Consider the following 15,989-nt stretch of genomic DNA (forward strand, 5'->3'; position numbering starts at 1 on the left):
CCTGTGTAATTATTGTGCAGGCCACACGATACACAAGCGTTTCGGCAGATATTGCATTAGTGTGTACGCTCCCAAGATCATGTTTTATTGTACCAAAACACATTGCATCTGTTGATTTGGTTTTTATAAAATTACTAAAAAATCACAATCAACGATGGAACAATGCCGGTCAAATGTGGCAGTGTGTGCGCACTCACAACCAGCAGTGTAGGCAGAGATCTGTACAGTGTACAGAGTCACAATCTTTTCAGCAGATGGTTGTAAGAGATGAAGATCACAGATCTGAGGGTAAACTGTGTAAGTGTGTACACATGAACCGACATGCTCAACAGGACTTTCAGTCGTTGGTGAAATCGTTACAGAAATCTAAAGTAAGATTGCATAGGTGTGTACCCAGTTTAAGAGTGTATTTTATATGCATTTTGCATTTGTAATTCATTTTATTTTGAGATACTTTTTCGTGATTTTGGAGACAATAAAAAAAAGATAAAGAAAGAACTGTGATCAGAATTTGCTGTACAAAGACCATCACTGATATCTGGGGTTTTTTTTTTACTTTTTCCTATTTTTTATGTTTTCATTAATTGATTTGGGACATTAGCGCCCTTACTTTACTCATGTTATAGAGACAAAGACTTATTTGGTGATATAAATACATCAAAATTAGTAGTATTGGTAGTAGATGTTTGAACTTTTACAGTACGCTTTCTGCATTTGCTGTACAGCCTGTAGCTGGCTGTACAGCAAGACATGCTGGGACTTACAGTTCCACAGCAGCCCGAATATCAGGGTTTGCATAAAATAAAGACCTGTTGTAACTCAGTGAGAAGGACATGGCATTGATAAACTTGTACATAATAGACATACATCCTTTTTATAATTAGCCATCAGAACTGTGACTCAATAGAGTCTGTGATCTAAGGTCAGATATAAATAAATGTGAATTTCACCACATTCCTACTCTTTATTCTGATATCGTCCTATATTTTTCTCTGTCGATCTGCTATCATGCGCCCTGCAAGCTCGCTCCTACTTGCACATGCCAGTGTCAACACCCAGTTCCATTTATTTTGGACGCATGGATCATGTCTGGGTAGGAGGGTGTGACCAGGGGAGGGTGAGGTGCTTCAGCAGTAGTTAAATCATCCTGTTATTGGTGTCTGCTTCCCATTCTTGTGTCTGCTCTAATAACAGCTCCGTCTACTACAACACTCATTTACTTGTGGATCAATCAAATACCTCGGAAGAAAGAAAAAAGTGTTCTTCCTGGCAGTCTATAACACATTCTGTTGTTAACCACATAATCCTAAGCAGGAGATGTTAAGTACTACAAATGTGCTAGCCATGTGGAATTAAAGAGTGAGACATCAAACTAATTGGGATCCCTGAGGCCAAACATGTTCTAAATGGAAAACAACAGAGAGACATCAGCCTGACTGATCAGAAACAGAGGAAAGAGCGATATGACAGTCAGCTAAAAACAGGTAAACACCGTGTGTTCAATTCCCCATTGGGAAAAAGATCTTAAATCACTTAAGGTATTAGATATATTGAAAATTTGGTTTTACATTGAAACGGAAACTCTTAAGACTTTGGATCAACAATACGGCAAGTTGCTAAAATTTAGAAATTTAATTTCCAATATACTACAATTATCCCTAGTGAACTCCTAGAAGCCCATTGCTACCACTATAATTGCACTTGAGAATAGGACATACAACACAACTTCTCTTTTGGACAAAAATTCTCTTGACCTCTGAGCTCACTAGACCCTTCTAAGCAATGAACGCTGTCCATTAAATGTCATGTCAGCAATTTCTATTATACCATCATTGTTGGAAAACAGCATTAGATTGAAGGTTTAAAGACCAAAATTTAAAGGTAAAGCAAGGTTGACACAAAAGATTCATACCCATATGTGGTATAATATAGGCGCTTTACGTCCTCAGCATGAACTGTAAGTTGTCATTACATGCTATTCAATTTGAGGACTGCTCCAAAATGGAATTTTGAACCATCCATCTTTTTTAATTGTATATCCCAAATGGTATTAAGCCAATGTGTAAAATCAAGGTCCAATCATTCCTTTGTTGCTTTACTGCTGAAATACATCACTTCTGAGTGCTGCTTTTCTGCAGCATCGATTGAAGTCAGAGATTTCTGAAAGATAGCAGCTGACTTTCTGCCACAATGTTGCAAAAATGTATCAGAACTAGGTGGTCTGTGAAAAACATGAAGGGGCATGTTCAATTGTCCGGATTCCCCGCCGCGTTAAAACTACTACCGTTATTACGGTAATAGTTAGCTGGATTTCAGCTCGCGGCTCAGGGAGCTGCGAGCTGAAATCCAGCGAGAAAACTACCGTAATAACGGTTTTCACGCGCACTATCACCATAATAACGGTAAATGTGCGCGCGCCACGAGATTTTCGGCGTTTACGCCGACAATTGAATATGCCCCGAACGGTTTCTTTGCAAACTCAGTTCATTAAAATCTGCATAGGTGAAACCGTTCAAACAAGTTCTGCACTTTAGCCAGAAAGCAGTAAAAAGTAAAGAACAAGGTCTAATCATTGGGAGATTTGAATTAAAAAAGTAAGAGGTATCAAAATATGGAGGGTTGAATTGAAAATAAAAATTGATTCAATATAATATGTTCATTCCATGTAAAACAGCATATTGCATCCTATGCAAAACAGAGCTTGAGATGTTGGACTATATATGCAAATGTTTTATTAATATCACTATAAACTATTATTTGCTGTTATCAGCCACTAGACATTCAGGGTAAGTCCTCCTCATGATTTCAGACTTATCACAAATATCTTTAGCCCTAATAAGTGTCTCCAAATATTTTATACATATCTGTAGCTGTAACTTTAGTTCTTTTATATAACATAGGATTCTAGTAACTATATAAAAATGACATTTCTATGGCATGTTAAGATTTTGTTTTTGTCATTAGTCATGTACCTTTTTATTCTATAAGGTTTTTTCCCTCTCTAATATTCCTCTATGTTTAGAGATGCCTGGTCTATTTTCACAACATGCTTCTCTCAGACCATGTGACTTCATATTCATTTTAACTTTTTCTGGTTTGACTTCAATACAAAACTGCAACTTTTGCGCGCACACAAAATACGTCCATACACTTACGCTTCTTTGACTGTATAATGAGCTGCAACATACGTGGAGCACAAAAACGTGCTCATCATCATCTCCACCAGGTGCGAGGGAGGCGTAAACATACTGTGTGTCTCCTAAAAGGGGCATCTTCAAGCAAGTCAAAATCGGAAGACTCTCTAAGGTACTCGGTACACTTGCGTTTCCAAACCCCTACTGTACTGAACCTAAACATGAATGCCCCTTACCCTTCTATATAAGCTCAAGGGGACGCAAGTGTAAGATACACTCAACTCAAACTCCGTGTCTGCTTTTGAGCAAGTTTTAGGCAAGTACATTTTTACGTGGAGCAAACGCACTTGTGTCCAACTCTAAAATCAGGCCTAAGGCCATGAGTTTAATACATCGATGGCTTTCATCTCAAGGGAAGTCACCTTTGTAGAAGGGCAGCACGTACCTGCAGCATGAACTCCATACTGATGCGATTTTCTATCAGTCTCATGACCAGGTGAGCTTTACACTGGAACATGTTGTAGTACTCCCATGACAATGTATGGGGGTGTTTTATGGAGAAATGAAGGTGGGAAGCTGGGCTGTAAAAAACAAGAAGGAAAGAGGAAGTGTCAGATATTTGTACAAATTCCAGACAATGTTCATATTGTGAAAGGCCCAGGTGTACGCAGTCCATGCACAATAACAAGGAAACCTACAGGGATTTATACATGAAGAATATACCAAAAGTGAGTATTGACAATGGTGGGAGAAATTATTTTCACAATTCACCCCATAATATGACATTTGAGATGCAGCTGATTTTAATCATTACCGCTGACCGCTCTGTCTGCTGGAGACACATGAACAGAATATAAGGTTTACTATCTGTGCGACTGCTTCACTTTAAAGATTCAATGCAATCTGCTTTTCTTACAATTCTACTTTGATACCCGTATAAAAATATAGTTTCATTTTATCTGAACTATGTATTCTGCCTGTTAACATTACATAAGTGGACTTCTATGTTTGTACTCTGAAGATAGGTCTGGATACATTGTTCATCAATATCAGGATCTCTAAGTTACATAAATTATTCACTGAGTAATAAATGTATGAGAATTCCCTTTATGATTATTCTAAATCTTAAGCATTTATTTTGTGTGTGCTCTTATTGTTTCACTATTAAGAGGTTATATAATAAATGTTTTTTGTATTTTAGCAAGCCTTCATTTTAATAATTATATATTAATTATATTACACATTGCATAATTTTAGCACTGTATACATGTTCTGTAAACAGGCAGACAGTGACTGACAGCTTGGCAGACTTGCTTTTCAGGAATGCTCTCAGGGGATTTCTACATATGGACAAGGCCAGTGATATAACAGCACCATACATGTCAGAATCAGCTGTCTAACTTGTATCATGACACTGCCCCCTTAAGATGTGCGAGAAGCTTCAGTTTTTCATTGTGGAGAGGGGAGGTAATACTTTTTATAAACTTTTTACAAAGCAATATTGAAATTTCAGGTAAACACTGAACAGTATATTTAAACTGTAAGGTTCATATATTCGTTCTAGTAGGATTAGTACTTTAGGGCTCCATTAGTGAGGATGCCCAAGGATTGCACACACACTCATCACCTTACAATAATTTAGGATCAATTTTGCTGGTATAAAAGGACTAGAAGGTATCAGCCACTGAGTTATTTATCTGTAAACTATTTATTGTTTAATGCATGTGAGGCTTTCTGTTTGGGATTCTTGAAACTGGATTTCCTATTTATATCAACAATTGACCTCATTTAGGATATGAGCATAATCAGCAAGATTATTTAATTCTACACTTTGGTGAAACCAAGTTGCACTGCGGGGTGAAGGAAGGCGGGAAATTTAAACTGTTGTAACAGATTTGGGAGCAGGAGAGCATCCTTGCTCAACTCTAAAATATATACAAAAAACAGCCAGGTCCTTTCCCTGCATGAAAAAATAAGATATAATTTTCACCCCTTGCGTCGCAACATGGTCTGTCCGGGTGCAAATAGTTGGATATGATCCTAACTGTAGATGAGAGCCCATGTGTTTAGCAGGAGACTCTCCACAGCAATATGGCAACGCTGTTCATCGAACAAGCACAATCTCAGGTATAAGGTGCAGACTGGCCAGCAGTAGATTTCTGGAACCCACCTAAACCAAACATGCAGTGGGCAAATTTAGTAAATAAAAAGAAAAGCTGTTTGTTTTTCTTATTTGTTTCTATAGACTATTTCGCTGGAGGTGCAATACAATTTTTTTTTATTTTAAAAAGTCTTCTATTAACAAGATCAACCTTGTTCCGTTAATTCATGTTACATAACCCTTTTAAAATGCAGTTACGCCAATGTATGTAATTAAAAGGCTCTTAGTAAAGGGATTAATTGAATATTTTCGTGTTGACCTTCTTAGCTCGGAGGTAGAACTGGTAAGAGTCTGTTCATTTTGGTCTGATATTTTGGGAACTTTCCAAAAGTGACTTGTAAACAGCCAGCTATGAACAAACTAGATTATTTATATATTTACTATGAGCACAAATATAGATGAATGTATAACTGATGGAAATTCCATGGTAACTAACCCCCATCCCAGCTAGTATCTCAATACGTTTCTCAATAAACTAACAAAATCTGCTGGCGACCCTCAACTATGTTAATGCTGTGTCATATCAGGTATTTTTCCAGCTGCCATATAAAAATAATAAATACAAGCACAGCAAAATGAATATATCCCGGGGATCTGTGACAATGGTAATTAGCGGAGACACGCAAGGTTGGACTCCAGTATTAACAGGAACAGGATAGGGACAAGAAAAACTAAACAGTATGAACTGAAACAACAACACTGCATAAAATCACCATGGTCTTGGAGAAAAAGGTTTTACAGGCAAGTAAAAATACACCCACTACTATATCCCATTGTCTCGCAGTGTCCCCCAATGGCAGGAAAGAGAAAATAAAATCTTCTTTTCTCCTTCAGCCAAGGGTAGCACAAATGGACACTCTGGAAGACAGCAAGGGTTAGCTACTATCCACATCTTTCTACAGCAGAGCAAACCCTGTGCACCCGATAAAGCTTTGTGAAGGTGTACAAAGATGACCGTGTGGCTACCTTCTGAAGCATCCAGGCCTAGGAAGGACTAGAATGAGCCTTTACTGAGCGGAGACCACTTGCCCGTGGTCTTTTGGACTCATGGACTGGACTAGGAGGAAACAGATTTGCCTTTACCAGTGGAAAAATAAAATAAGAGCAAACAATTCTTAGCACTCCTAGGTGAGGCAGGTGAAAGGGGTGTGTGGGAGCTGCCTAAGGCCTTGAGAAGGGGTGTCTGTACCCTTCAAATGGTCAAAATTATATACACTTGGCAGGAACCAAGCTGCAGATGGGGGAGGGTTGTGAGGGGCCAGGGAAAATGATCAGTAGTGTATAAAATAGTAATTAATGAGATTAGTCTAGGGATTACTCTCTTGCAATTCACAGTGTTGTTTTACCTTACTTCAGTGTATGCTGGTCAGGTTCAATTATAAATGTTGTCAATAGCCTACTTTTGAGTTGGTTAGACCATGTTACATTACTAGAGATAAAAAAGGGTAAGTGTTTCAAAACAATGAAAAAACCCAAAATTTGACAACCGATAGTGTTACATTAGCAGGCTCTGAATATTTATTCAGTAAAGAACTATAGTAATTCCTGCAGCACTTCTAAATCTGTAACATACTTCAATAGCACCATAGACTATTGAACCAAGAAAACACGTCTCAGATTTACTCACAACTGCTTGATCAGTCCTTCAGTTTCCCTTGACCCTCTCACAACCCTTCCCCATAGGTTCTAACCAAAGTATATAATTTTAAAATCCATTGGAAAGCAATGATTAGTGCTGAAAACTGGACCTTCACTGAGTTGAGTCAGTCTTCTGTTAAAACTACTTGGGAGGAAAGAGAGAAGGCATTATAGGTGAAAAGCCTACAAGGAAGATATTGGATATAGGTGTCCCATACTGTGTGACTGGCCTTAGAGGAGACAGGTTTCTGCACCAAAGCCTTGTCTGGGTGACCCATTTCGACATTTTGTCTCAGAATGATGGCCTTAAGAGCCACTGGCGTAGGGCGATAGAAAGCACCCTGGGACAGAAGATCCGGGAAAAGAGGTTGTTGCCACGGATCATCTTAGAACCAACTTTGCCTTGGCCAGTCTGAAAGCAAATGACTGCATTCCTGATGTTTGTCTTTTTTTATTTTTTTATTTTTTTGCATTCCTGATGGTTTTTGAAGACCATTGGAAGATCTAAGGCAGCAAAAAGATAACCCAGAGTGTTCAATAACTTTGTGCTATCTTTAGAGCTACGGGATCCCACACTCTGGCTGACCAGTGGCCTGAAGACCTACAGATGCAGAGACCACTTTGCAAGGACCAGGGTCTGTCCGCCGTGGGAATGTAATGGCCGACACAAGATCTCTGAGTGTTATCCTGCTGGCTCCAGAGGGGAGCCCTCAAATCCACTCTTTTGGCAAACAATAACATGCTCTTGCTCGTCCTCCGCCAGAGAAATCATCTTCTCTAGTTGCAGGCCAAAAAGATTTTCATGTGTTCTAGAGATGGAAACCAAGGATTTCATGGAGTTGGAGCCATCTCCCCTGACTTTCACCCATAGTGCATACCATGAGCCCTGATTTGTCTGAAACCCTGCCCATCGATTTACCAATATGAAGGGTGTATTATGCACCTTCCATAGGTTGCCTGGCCAGTGGTGGCATAGAGTCAGAGGAGAAGAGGTATGCTCTGTCCAAACATCCTGAGCCCATTTCTCCAAAAGAGGGGCGTAGGGTAGAGGCAGATTTGGGAAAAATAAATTTAAGGATATTGACCCATTTCCAATCGGTCAGTTCTTTAAGAGACAGAAGAATGAATATCTGACGCTGAGAATTTAAACCTAGAACCAATGAGGACAAGGGTTCTAATCGCAGCTATTCATAAGATGATCGTGAACCCCTAGCATTTATAACACTAAAAAGAAGACAATGAACAGTGCAGAAATTAGCCCTATCAAAATATCTTAAATTAAAGCCACATAAAATAACCTAAATAGGCTTGAATGTTACTACTAATTTATATAAGTAGGAAATAAAAAAAAAAACCATGTAATTATAATCCCAGTGTTCTACCCAGAAAATTTTGCCAGCCGGGTGGGGGCAGTTGTAATACTTTGCAATAATATTGAAAAATGTTGGAGGTTATTGCCCACAGCTGCCAGGACTGGTCAGACTGGTGGTCAGTGGTCTAACACTGCTGGCTGTAGTGCTCACATAGTGCCCGTTCTAATAGGAGGAACAGGGAAATAGGTGCTGGGGAGAACACTGAATCCACCATAAAATTATACAGAAAAAATATAAAAATACCACAATCAATTGATAGCACTATCTATGTGATAGTAATCACTATATATAGGCAAAGACACATATAATAAACGGCCAAACACAACATATATTAAGTTTAATTCATAAACTATACGACAGTAGGAAACTAAACTGCTCCCATACGATCTTCATAGGTCTTGTCCCCTAAAGTTGCGAAATAGGGTGATGATTAAAAGTGGACAAGCGTTTAAAACAGTATCAGTGACAAGTTTAATGTACATGGTCTCACTGTGTCAAGACTACAGCAGGATATAAAAACAAAAAAACAAAAAAAACTCCCAACATTTTATAAATGATCCAATTTGTCGAATACATCTACAAGAATAAAAACGTACTTGTCCTTCTCTTTTCCAGCAGAGAATATTGGGTGCAGCAACACAACACCTGTTTTCAGTTCATAGGCTACAATCATATCCAGCTCCTGGAGGAATACAGGAAAAAGAGGAGATAAAAAGAGACATAGAATTACTAATACCACCACAAATAAAGGTGCACACTGCACCCTAGTGGTTGCATCCATTAATACACTGTCTAATACAAGAACAGTGTTGGTAGTCGTTCTTACAGTAGACTGCCAGGTTCACTCAGTCTCATGGCCTTAGGAGAAGTTTCAATGTTGTATACTTTATGTTTAAACTGGACAGAAAAAAGTATAAACAAAGATGTTCTCACTTCTTTGATCCAGTGCCGATACTGATTTACACCAAATGTTTTCTTCATCCAGAGCCCATAAATATAACCAGAGATACCTCTCAGCACCCACTCATCAGACCTGTGAATACAAAGAACGGCATTAACATGCGCTGCCAGTAAGACCGCATAAAGGTCTGGTTGTAGAATGTACAACTTTCTGTCAGTCGGTTTGTATGCATGCATCTAAAGGGGTTTTCTAGCTTAAGTTAACTCATTGGGGGTTTTTTTAAGCCACTCATTCCTAATACTAATACTTTGATGAGAGTCCCTTTCTTCTTTTGAAATCTAATGTCTGAAAAGGCAGCCTGGTCCTGATTGGATGGCTGCATGTTTGTCCAATCAGAAGCTGGCTGTGATTTTAAGTCGGAACCATGCGGCATGCTGAACATTATTGTATTAGACCAGTGGAGGTACCCTGCTGTATAGAACAAATGGTAGGGGTATCAAGGAAGGACTCTCAACAAAGTACCAATCCCAGGAGAAGACCTTCAATGTATCAGTGTAGGCAAATAGAGTGGGTTTCAGAATAGTCAAGTGGAATCCCATTTAATCACAGGGACTCCTGTGTTAGGACTGTTAGGCTGGATACACACTGAAGAATTTCCCGACCGACGTGCTATCTACAACGATTGTATCTACAACTGAAGTTCTGACCGGTCAGGCGTTACATGCATACACACTACTAGAGAATGTCAGCACAGTATCTATTCATTCATTCCTGTCACACTGACTAACCACCTTGTTACAACTATCCACATATCATAACAAATTTCGTTAGCTTCTGTGACTCCGAAAGGAAATGTTCAGTCTCAGAATGAACAAATTATTCCATTTACAGCACACTCTACATTTAGTCACCAGGGGCCTGATTCATTAAGGATCTTAACTTAAGAAACTTCTTATTTCAGTCTCCTGGACAAAACCATGTTACAATGCAAGGGGTGCAAATTAGTATTCTGTTTTGCACATAAGTTAAATACTGACTGTTTTTTCATGTAACACACAAATACATGACAGCTTATTTGTACACTGAAATTTAAAGTGGATATTTGAGTGCTACATGAAAAAACAGTCAGTATTTAACTTGTGTGCAAAACAGAATACTAATTTGCACCCCTTGCATTGTAACATGGTTTTGTCCAGGAGACTGAAATAAGAAGTTTCTTAAGTTAAGATCCCTAATGAATCAGGCCCAAAGACATGTTCATTGCCGGCATCTGTTGAAAAGATCTTGACTCTAAACTCTGAGTGCATACACACTGCATGATGGGAAAGTGCTTGGAACGAGATTATTAAACAGAACGACCAATCAAGTGAAACAACGATCGGCACTTTGGAATGACTATCGTTCATCGTGTAAGTATACACAACAACGTGAAATCTGACCAAACGGAAGTACAGTATATCAGCTGATTGGCCCGATGACTGGCTGAAAAACCTCCAGTGTGTACCTACCCTAACAAAAGAAGACAGTCGGGAAAATCAACACTAAGTAATTGCCTAAATTAGAGGATTACTATGGCCTTATGTTTACAGAGGAATAGAAACCCTATTTTTTTTATTTTTTTTTTGCAGACACTAAAGCCCCTAAAAATGCAGAAGCAAGGAGCCATATAGCAGGTACCAATAAATAAACATATTCATTTACTCAGGAGAGTACAATATGTAGATGCAGTACGCCCTCTAGGGGCCAACTTAATCTCAGGCAAATAATATGGAATATCACATTGAACGGTCATTTCGACAAGCAGCAGGAACTCACCAGGACATTCTTGAAATGAAACAGCCGAAGAATTGCTGAGCAAGAGCCTGAGCGAGACACCTTCTAGTCAGCGGCGTTTGGTCAATAATCATTGCGCTGTGCAAGAGGTTTGTGCTAAACAGTGACAAAAATAAACGGATTATCTTATGCTGCACAAAGGAAAAATAACGTTACCAACCAGCAACCGGCCCTAACGTTGGCTGTGGAGAGGAAGTGTTCACAATAATTGTTACAATGTGTTCCAATAACTAACTCAAGCATTAAACATAATGTGCCACAGTGACAATAACAAACAGACATTTTCCATTTATACTTTGCTACACTATCATAATATACTACTACCAAGGAACCATTACCATTTAATGGAACATGCTGTGAATTTTACATACAACCAGTGGTCGAAGTGGAAATTTACAAGTGGCGGTATGGAAACTGAAAGTGAAAGGAATTGATAGTGTTACGATGACGGCAATCAGAGAAGTGGCGGTATGGCATTAAAGGACTGCACTCTCTTTCAAGAATGCAAGAGCAGCTCACACCAAGGGGATCCCTCCCTTAAGTTCAACAGTTTAATTGGTTGTGTTTTTTTGGCAATAAATGTACGTTTCTTTAAGCCAAGTGTCTAAGAAGCTATTTAGTCCCATCAATTTGTATCATAAAACGGATTATTCATCCTCATCAACATTTATTTATATAGCGCCAGCAAATTCCGTAGCGCTTTACAATTATTAACCACATATCTTAGTACAAATCAATCTATCAGAGCTAGGTAGAAACTACACACAATTACACCTATACAATTCAAATATTCCAATTCCAAACTCTACCCACTGGTCAATCTAGATACAGCATTTTCTATATATACATACTTATCTAGACTTTAATTTTATAAACACAAGCTCAAAGTCAATGAGCGCCTAACCAAATTGTATACTGTACAACTAGATTCAAACTGTTCTAGTTAGATGACAAAAATAAATATAAAGACTTAGGGCCTGAATTACTTGGGACCAATGTAATACAGTAGTTGAAAAAAACCTAAACATAAAACAGTACAATAATAAACAGTACATTATATATATAACAATATACATATATAAAGGAGTTGGTAAGCAAACCGAGGTACGGGCCACAGGCAAACAAGAGTGGTCAGTAAGATTAACAGATAGACACTACTAGCAACAAGAACTACATAAGTACTCATAAGAAAAGTGTCTCAGGCTATACTTCTGGAATGTAGATCAAGTGGGTGATGTTGGCAGGCGTATGAATGGACACGCACCCACGAATAACAGGATACAATCAGACCCGTCAGTGCTTATCTACAGAGAGGGATGCACATACAGGTGCAGGGAGCAAATCAATTACAGTATGTGACTAATTAAACTATTTTGCGCTATTGGGGATAATGTCTAGAAATGTGATCTTCATCTTCATGAAATTTGCACCGTCCCACAAGCACAGAGAAGGGTAAACATTATATATATATTTATCTATATCGCAACAGATATATCTAGATGGTAATAAAACACATTTTTGGCTCAACAGTTTTTAGAAACGAGGCATCTGAAAGTGATACAATATGGCACATAATATAGGTTGCTCAGTTAAGCAGACCAACCTGAAAATGCTCATTGATGCGTATGCTGTGACTTCCATATACGCTTCATCTACAAACACAGTCTTGAAGCAGGAGTACGGGTAACGGCAAGTGAGGATCTCTTCATAAAACTCGAACACTTCGTGGAGGTAGGATGTTGTGTGTTTCAGCAGCGGCAGAAGCTGGGGCAGACAGAAATGTGTCACCTGGAAAATAAATTAAAGACAACTGAAATCAACTGAACCCAGAGTGGAACAGTGAAAGGTTCATGTGAAGCTGGGGGCACAGGTAATGTTTATACAAGAGGCCCTGGTAAACAATTCACATTTCTGCTTATTTGATTTGTATTTCTATACAGAAACACAACAAGGGGTCTACAACGGCAATGTCACAGCATATTAGATCGCACTAATCTGAGTGAAGATCCAGCCACTTTTGATAGAATTTTAAGAGGTTGTGGTGGTTTCACTTTAAAACAATAAACATCATTTCAATACAGACAATGGAGGTGCCTGTTCCAGCAATCACTGGGTGCCTGAACAATCCAATATTGAAGCTTTAACCAGAGTCCTCCTCTTAAGCTCTAGAAACTCCTTGAAGACCTTAATTTGGATATGCAAAACCACAAAGTAGAGTCGGCAAGGGTATCAAACAATGGGTGTGTCACCTCGGTCTAGAACACCAGATCCATCTGCAATAAGCTGGCCTACATCCATGACTTCTTCATCCACAACTCCCCTAAACTCCTTGCTATCCCTGAAACCTGGCTCTCCTACAAGGATACCACTTTCCCTGCCACTCTCTTCTATGGTGGAAGCTCTTTCACCCACTCCATTAGACATGGAGACCATCCAGGCAGCTGTGTGAGCGTCCTTCTCTCCCCCAGTTGCACCTTCAGTGCCATTCTCTGAGCCCTCCTTTTCATTCTCCTTCTTCGAGGTCCCCTACACCCATCTCTATGTCTCAGTCATCTACCGCCTCCTGGCCCAGCTACCTTTATGGCTTGGCTCCCCCACTTCCTATCCATTGACCCCCCCCCCCCCTCCATCATACCGGCGATTTTAACATCCACCCCTACTGATAACCATGAAACTTCTTTCCCTCTCACAGTGACCTCTTCCTCACCCCCTGTCTCAGGCACTCCCACGCAGGAATCCCAGACTTCTCCAACTCTCCTGTCTCAATCTACTCACACCCTGTACCTCTCCCCTCCCTGTTCTAGGAGCCTATAGGGATCCCAGTAGAGTTCTCTCTCAATACACCTCCTCCCTTGCTGAACTCATCAGCTCCTTCTATCACCAAGATCAGACACTTCCTCTCTCTTGATGCCACCAAAAGTCTTATTCACTCTCTAATCATCTCTGGCCTTGGTTACTGCAATGTCCTCTTGTCCGTCCTCCACCTCGCCCGCCTCTCCCCTCTTCAATCTATCCTCAATGCTGCTGCAAGATTGATCTTCCTCTCTCATCGCTACACTTCTGCCTCTCTTTTATTACACTTCCCCAATAGCACCCAATGCAAATGCCTCCCCCACTCCTCCCCTCCCTACATTTCTAACCTTAATTCCCAACAATTCTCTTCCGCCCACTTGGGTCGTCAAATGAAATCCTGAAAACGTGACCTGTTAATAGCTCTGAGAACTAGGTAAGAGCACATCAGCCTTAATGGATCCAGTCCGCGTCCTGTAACCAGTTTGGTATTAAGGCGCTGGAGTGATTTGTTCCTCCTCTCTCAGAATTTTATTAAAAATCTTGAATATTTAGAAATGCCCAGATGATTGCAATCTTTCCACACACTTTAAAAAGAATGTATTCCATAACACCCAGTAAATGCAACATAGAGAAATGGAAGCAGAAATTTGCATAGACATCTGTAAATATTAGTTTTCCATATTGGCTTAACCAGGTTTAGCAAACATTTTTAAAATGCAAAGAACAGAATCTGTTCCTGCCATATGTATCAATAAATCAGATTTTGAATGTGTTGTTCTGCTTGCACAAGGCTGTAAAGTACATTAGACTAATATAAAAATATATCATACGCAGTGACCATATATATTATTACCTCATGCATGTAAGGGTCTACAAGAATCTCAAAAGGCCCCACGGCCAGAGAAATGTTGGGGGAGGCAGTTGGGATTGCGAGGGTGTAATGAAAGGTCTTCTTCCTCATGTCGTGGGTGTAGATCGTTTCCACCAGATCTCCATTGGAAACAGCCACCATGGAGGCGTCAACTGTATACTCCAATTTCCATGTGCACAGCTCCGAGTAAGAGTCCACACATGGGAACCAAAACCTAAGGAGAGAATGATGCATAGTGAGACAAAGGACTAGAACATTGGAAACATTTACAAATATATCCTGGTTATTAAAGAGGAGACAGGACACTGCATGCTGGGATTACAGATCAACAGAGAATACGCGTCTAGCAATACATACATGACCCATAAAAGGAAAACACAAGTCTGAACTAAACCCCATCAATAATAAGAACAGTGACATTAGGGGCATTTCTGTGATTTTCCATTCTGACCCTAATTATCTCCACATATGTTAGTGCCTCATATGCTTCCTAATAACGTATATGTTCAACAGCTATAACATAACGCCAAGCTTCATCACTCTAACGACGACAATGTATGCAATACCCGTTTTAAATTGTTCAATACTATATCCTTCTATACCCCTACCACTGCAGTTTGTACACAAAATAAAAAAAAGTCATAGTGTAAACAGACTTCATATTGATGAGGCTTTTTATTATTTACATATTTTGTTTATGTACAGGTTGTACATTGAATAGAACAATAGGGATATATTAATAAGCAAGTGATTTTTATACTTAAGACGAAAAATAAAAATAAATGGTCAAAAATATTGTAGTTCGCACAATGCTTCTGTACCTGTGGCCACTCACTGTCTACTGCAAAAACATAACATGAAAACTTCACGTCAGGGAGCAATACAAAAACCAACAGGATAAGCCATATAATGATGCACACAATTATAGAGGCCCTGGTGACATATGTTCTTTTTTTATCGCTTAACTACATAGTGCTTTGTACAATACACAAAAACAAAACAGAGTTCCTGGACAACCCCATTCACTCTGGAAAGAGCTTGTAATTCCAAACACAGTTTATGCTCCCGGACTGGCTTCCTCTATATGCCACAGCTCCTATCACATGCGCTCCCCCTTATGGAAGTACCCCTGTTGTTTAGTAGTAGTTTTTTTCTTCCTTACTGAAAAATAACATTTTTGCTGCAATAAGTAACATAGAAAAATATGCGACTCCATGGGCAATATGAAAAAAAGAAAAGAGCTAGAACACTGAACAAGTTTAATTTTAATTAGAGATGCTCAGGC

General features: G+C 39.3%; 1 protein-coding gene across 1 annotated transcript in view; it reads right to left on the reverse strand.

Annotated features, from left to right (window-relative positions):
* TAF2 (TATA-box binding protein associated factor 2) overlaps positions 1-15,989 on the reverse strand; it is a gene marked incomplete at its 5' end in the record, with an annotated part of 70,055 nt that overhangs the window by 48,835 nt on the left and 5,231 nt on the right. The window contains 6 exons of the mRNA XM_075214004.1: positions 3,580-3,715; positions 8,903-8,988; positions 9,240-9,339; positions 11,023-11,136; positions 12,644-12,828; positions 14,687-14,918. Of these exons, the coding sequence (XP_075070105.1) occupies positions 3,580-3,715; positions 8,903-8,988; positions 9,240-9,339; positions 11,023-11,136; positions 12,644-12,828; positions 14,687-14,918 (853 nt within the window). The remainder of the gene's footprint in view (positions 1-3,579; positions 3,716-8,902; positions 8,989-9,239; positions 9,340-11,022; positions 11,137-12,643; positions 12,829-14,686; positions 14,919-15,989) is intronic.

This window comes from Mixophyes fleayi, chromosome 5, assembly GCF_038048845.1.
Source record: "Mixophyes fleayi isolate aMixFle1 chromosome 5, aMixFle1.hap1, whole genome shotgun sequence".
Classification (NCBI taxonomy): Eukaryota; Metazoa; Chordata; class Amphibia; order Anura; family Limnodynastidae; genus Mixophyes; species Mixophyes fleayi.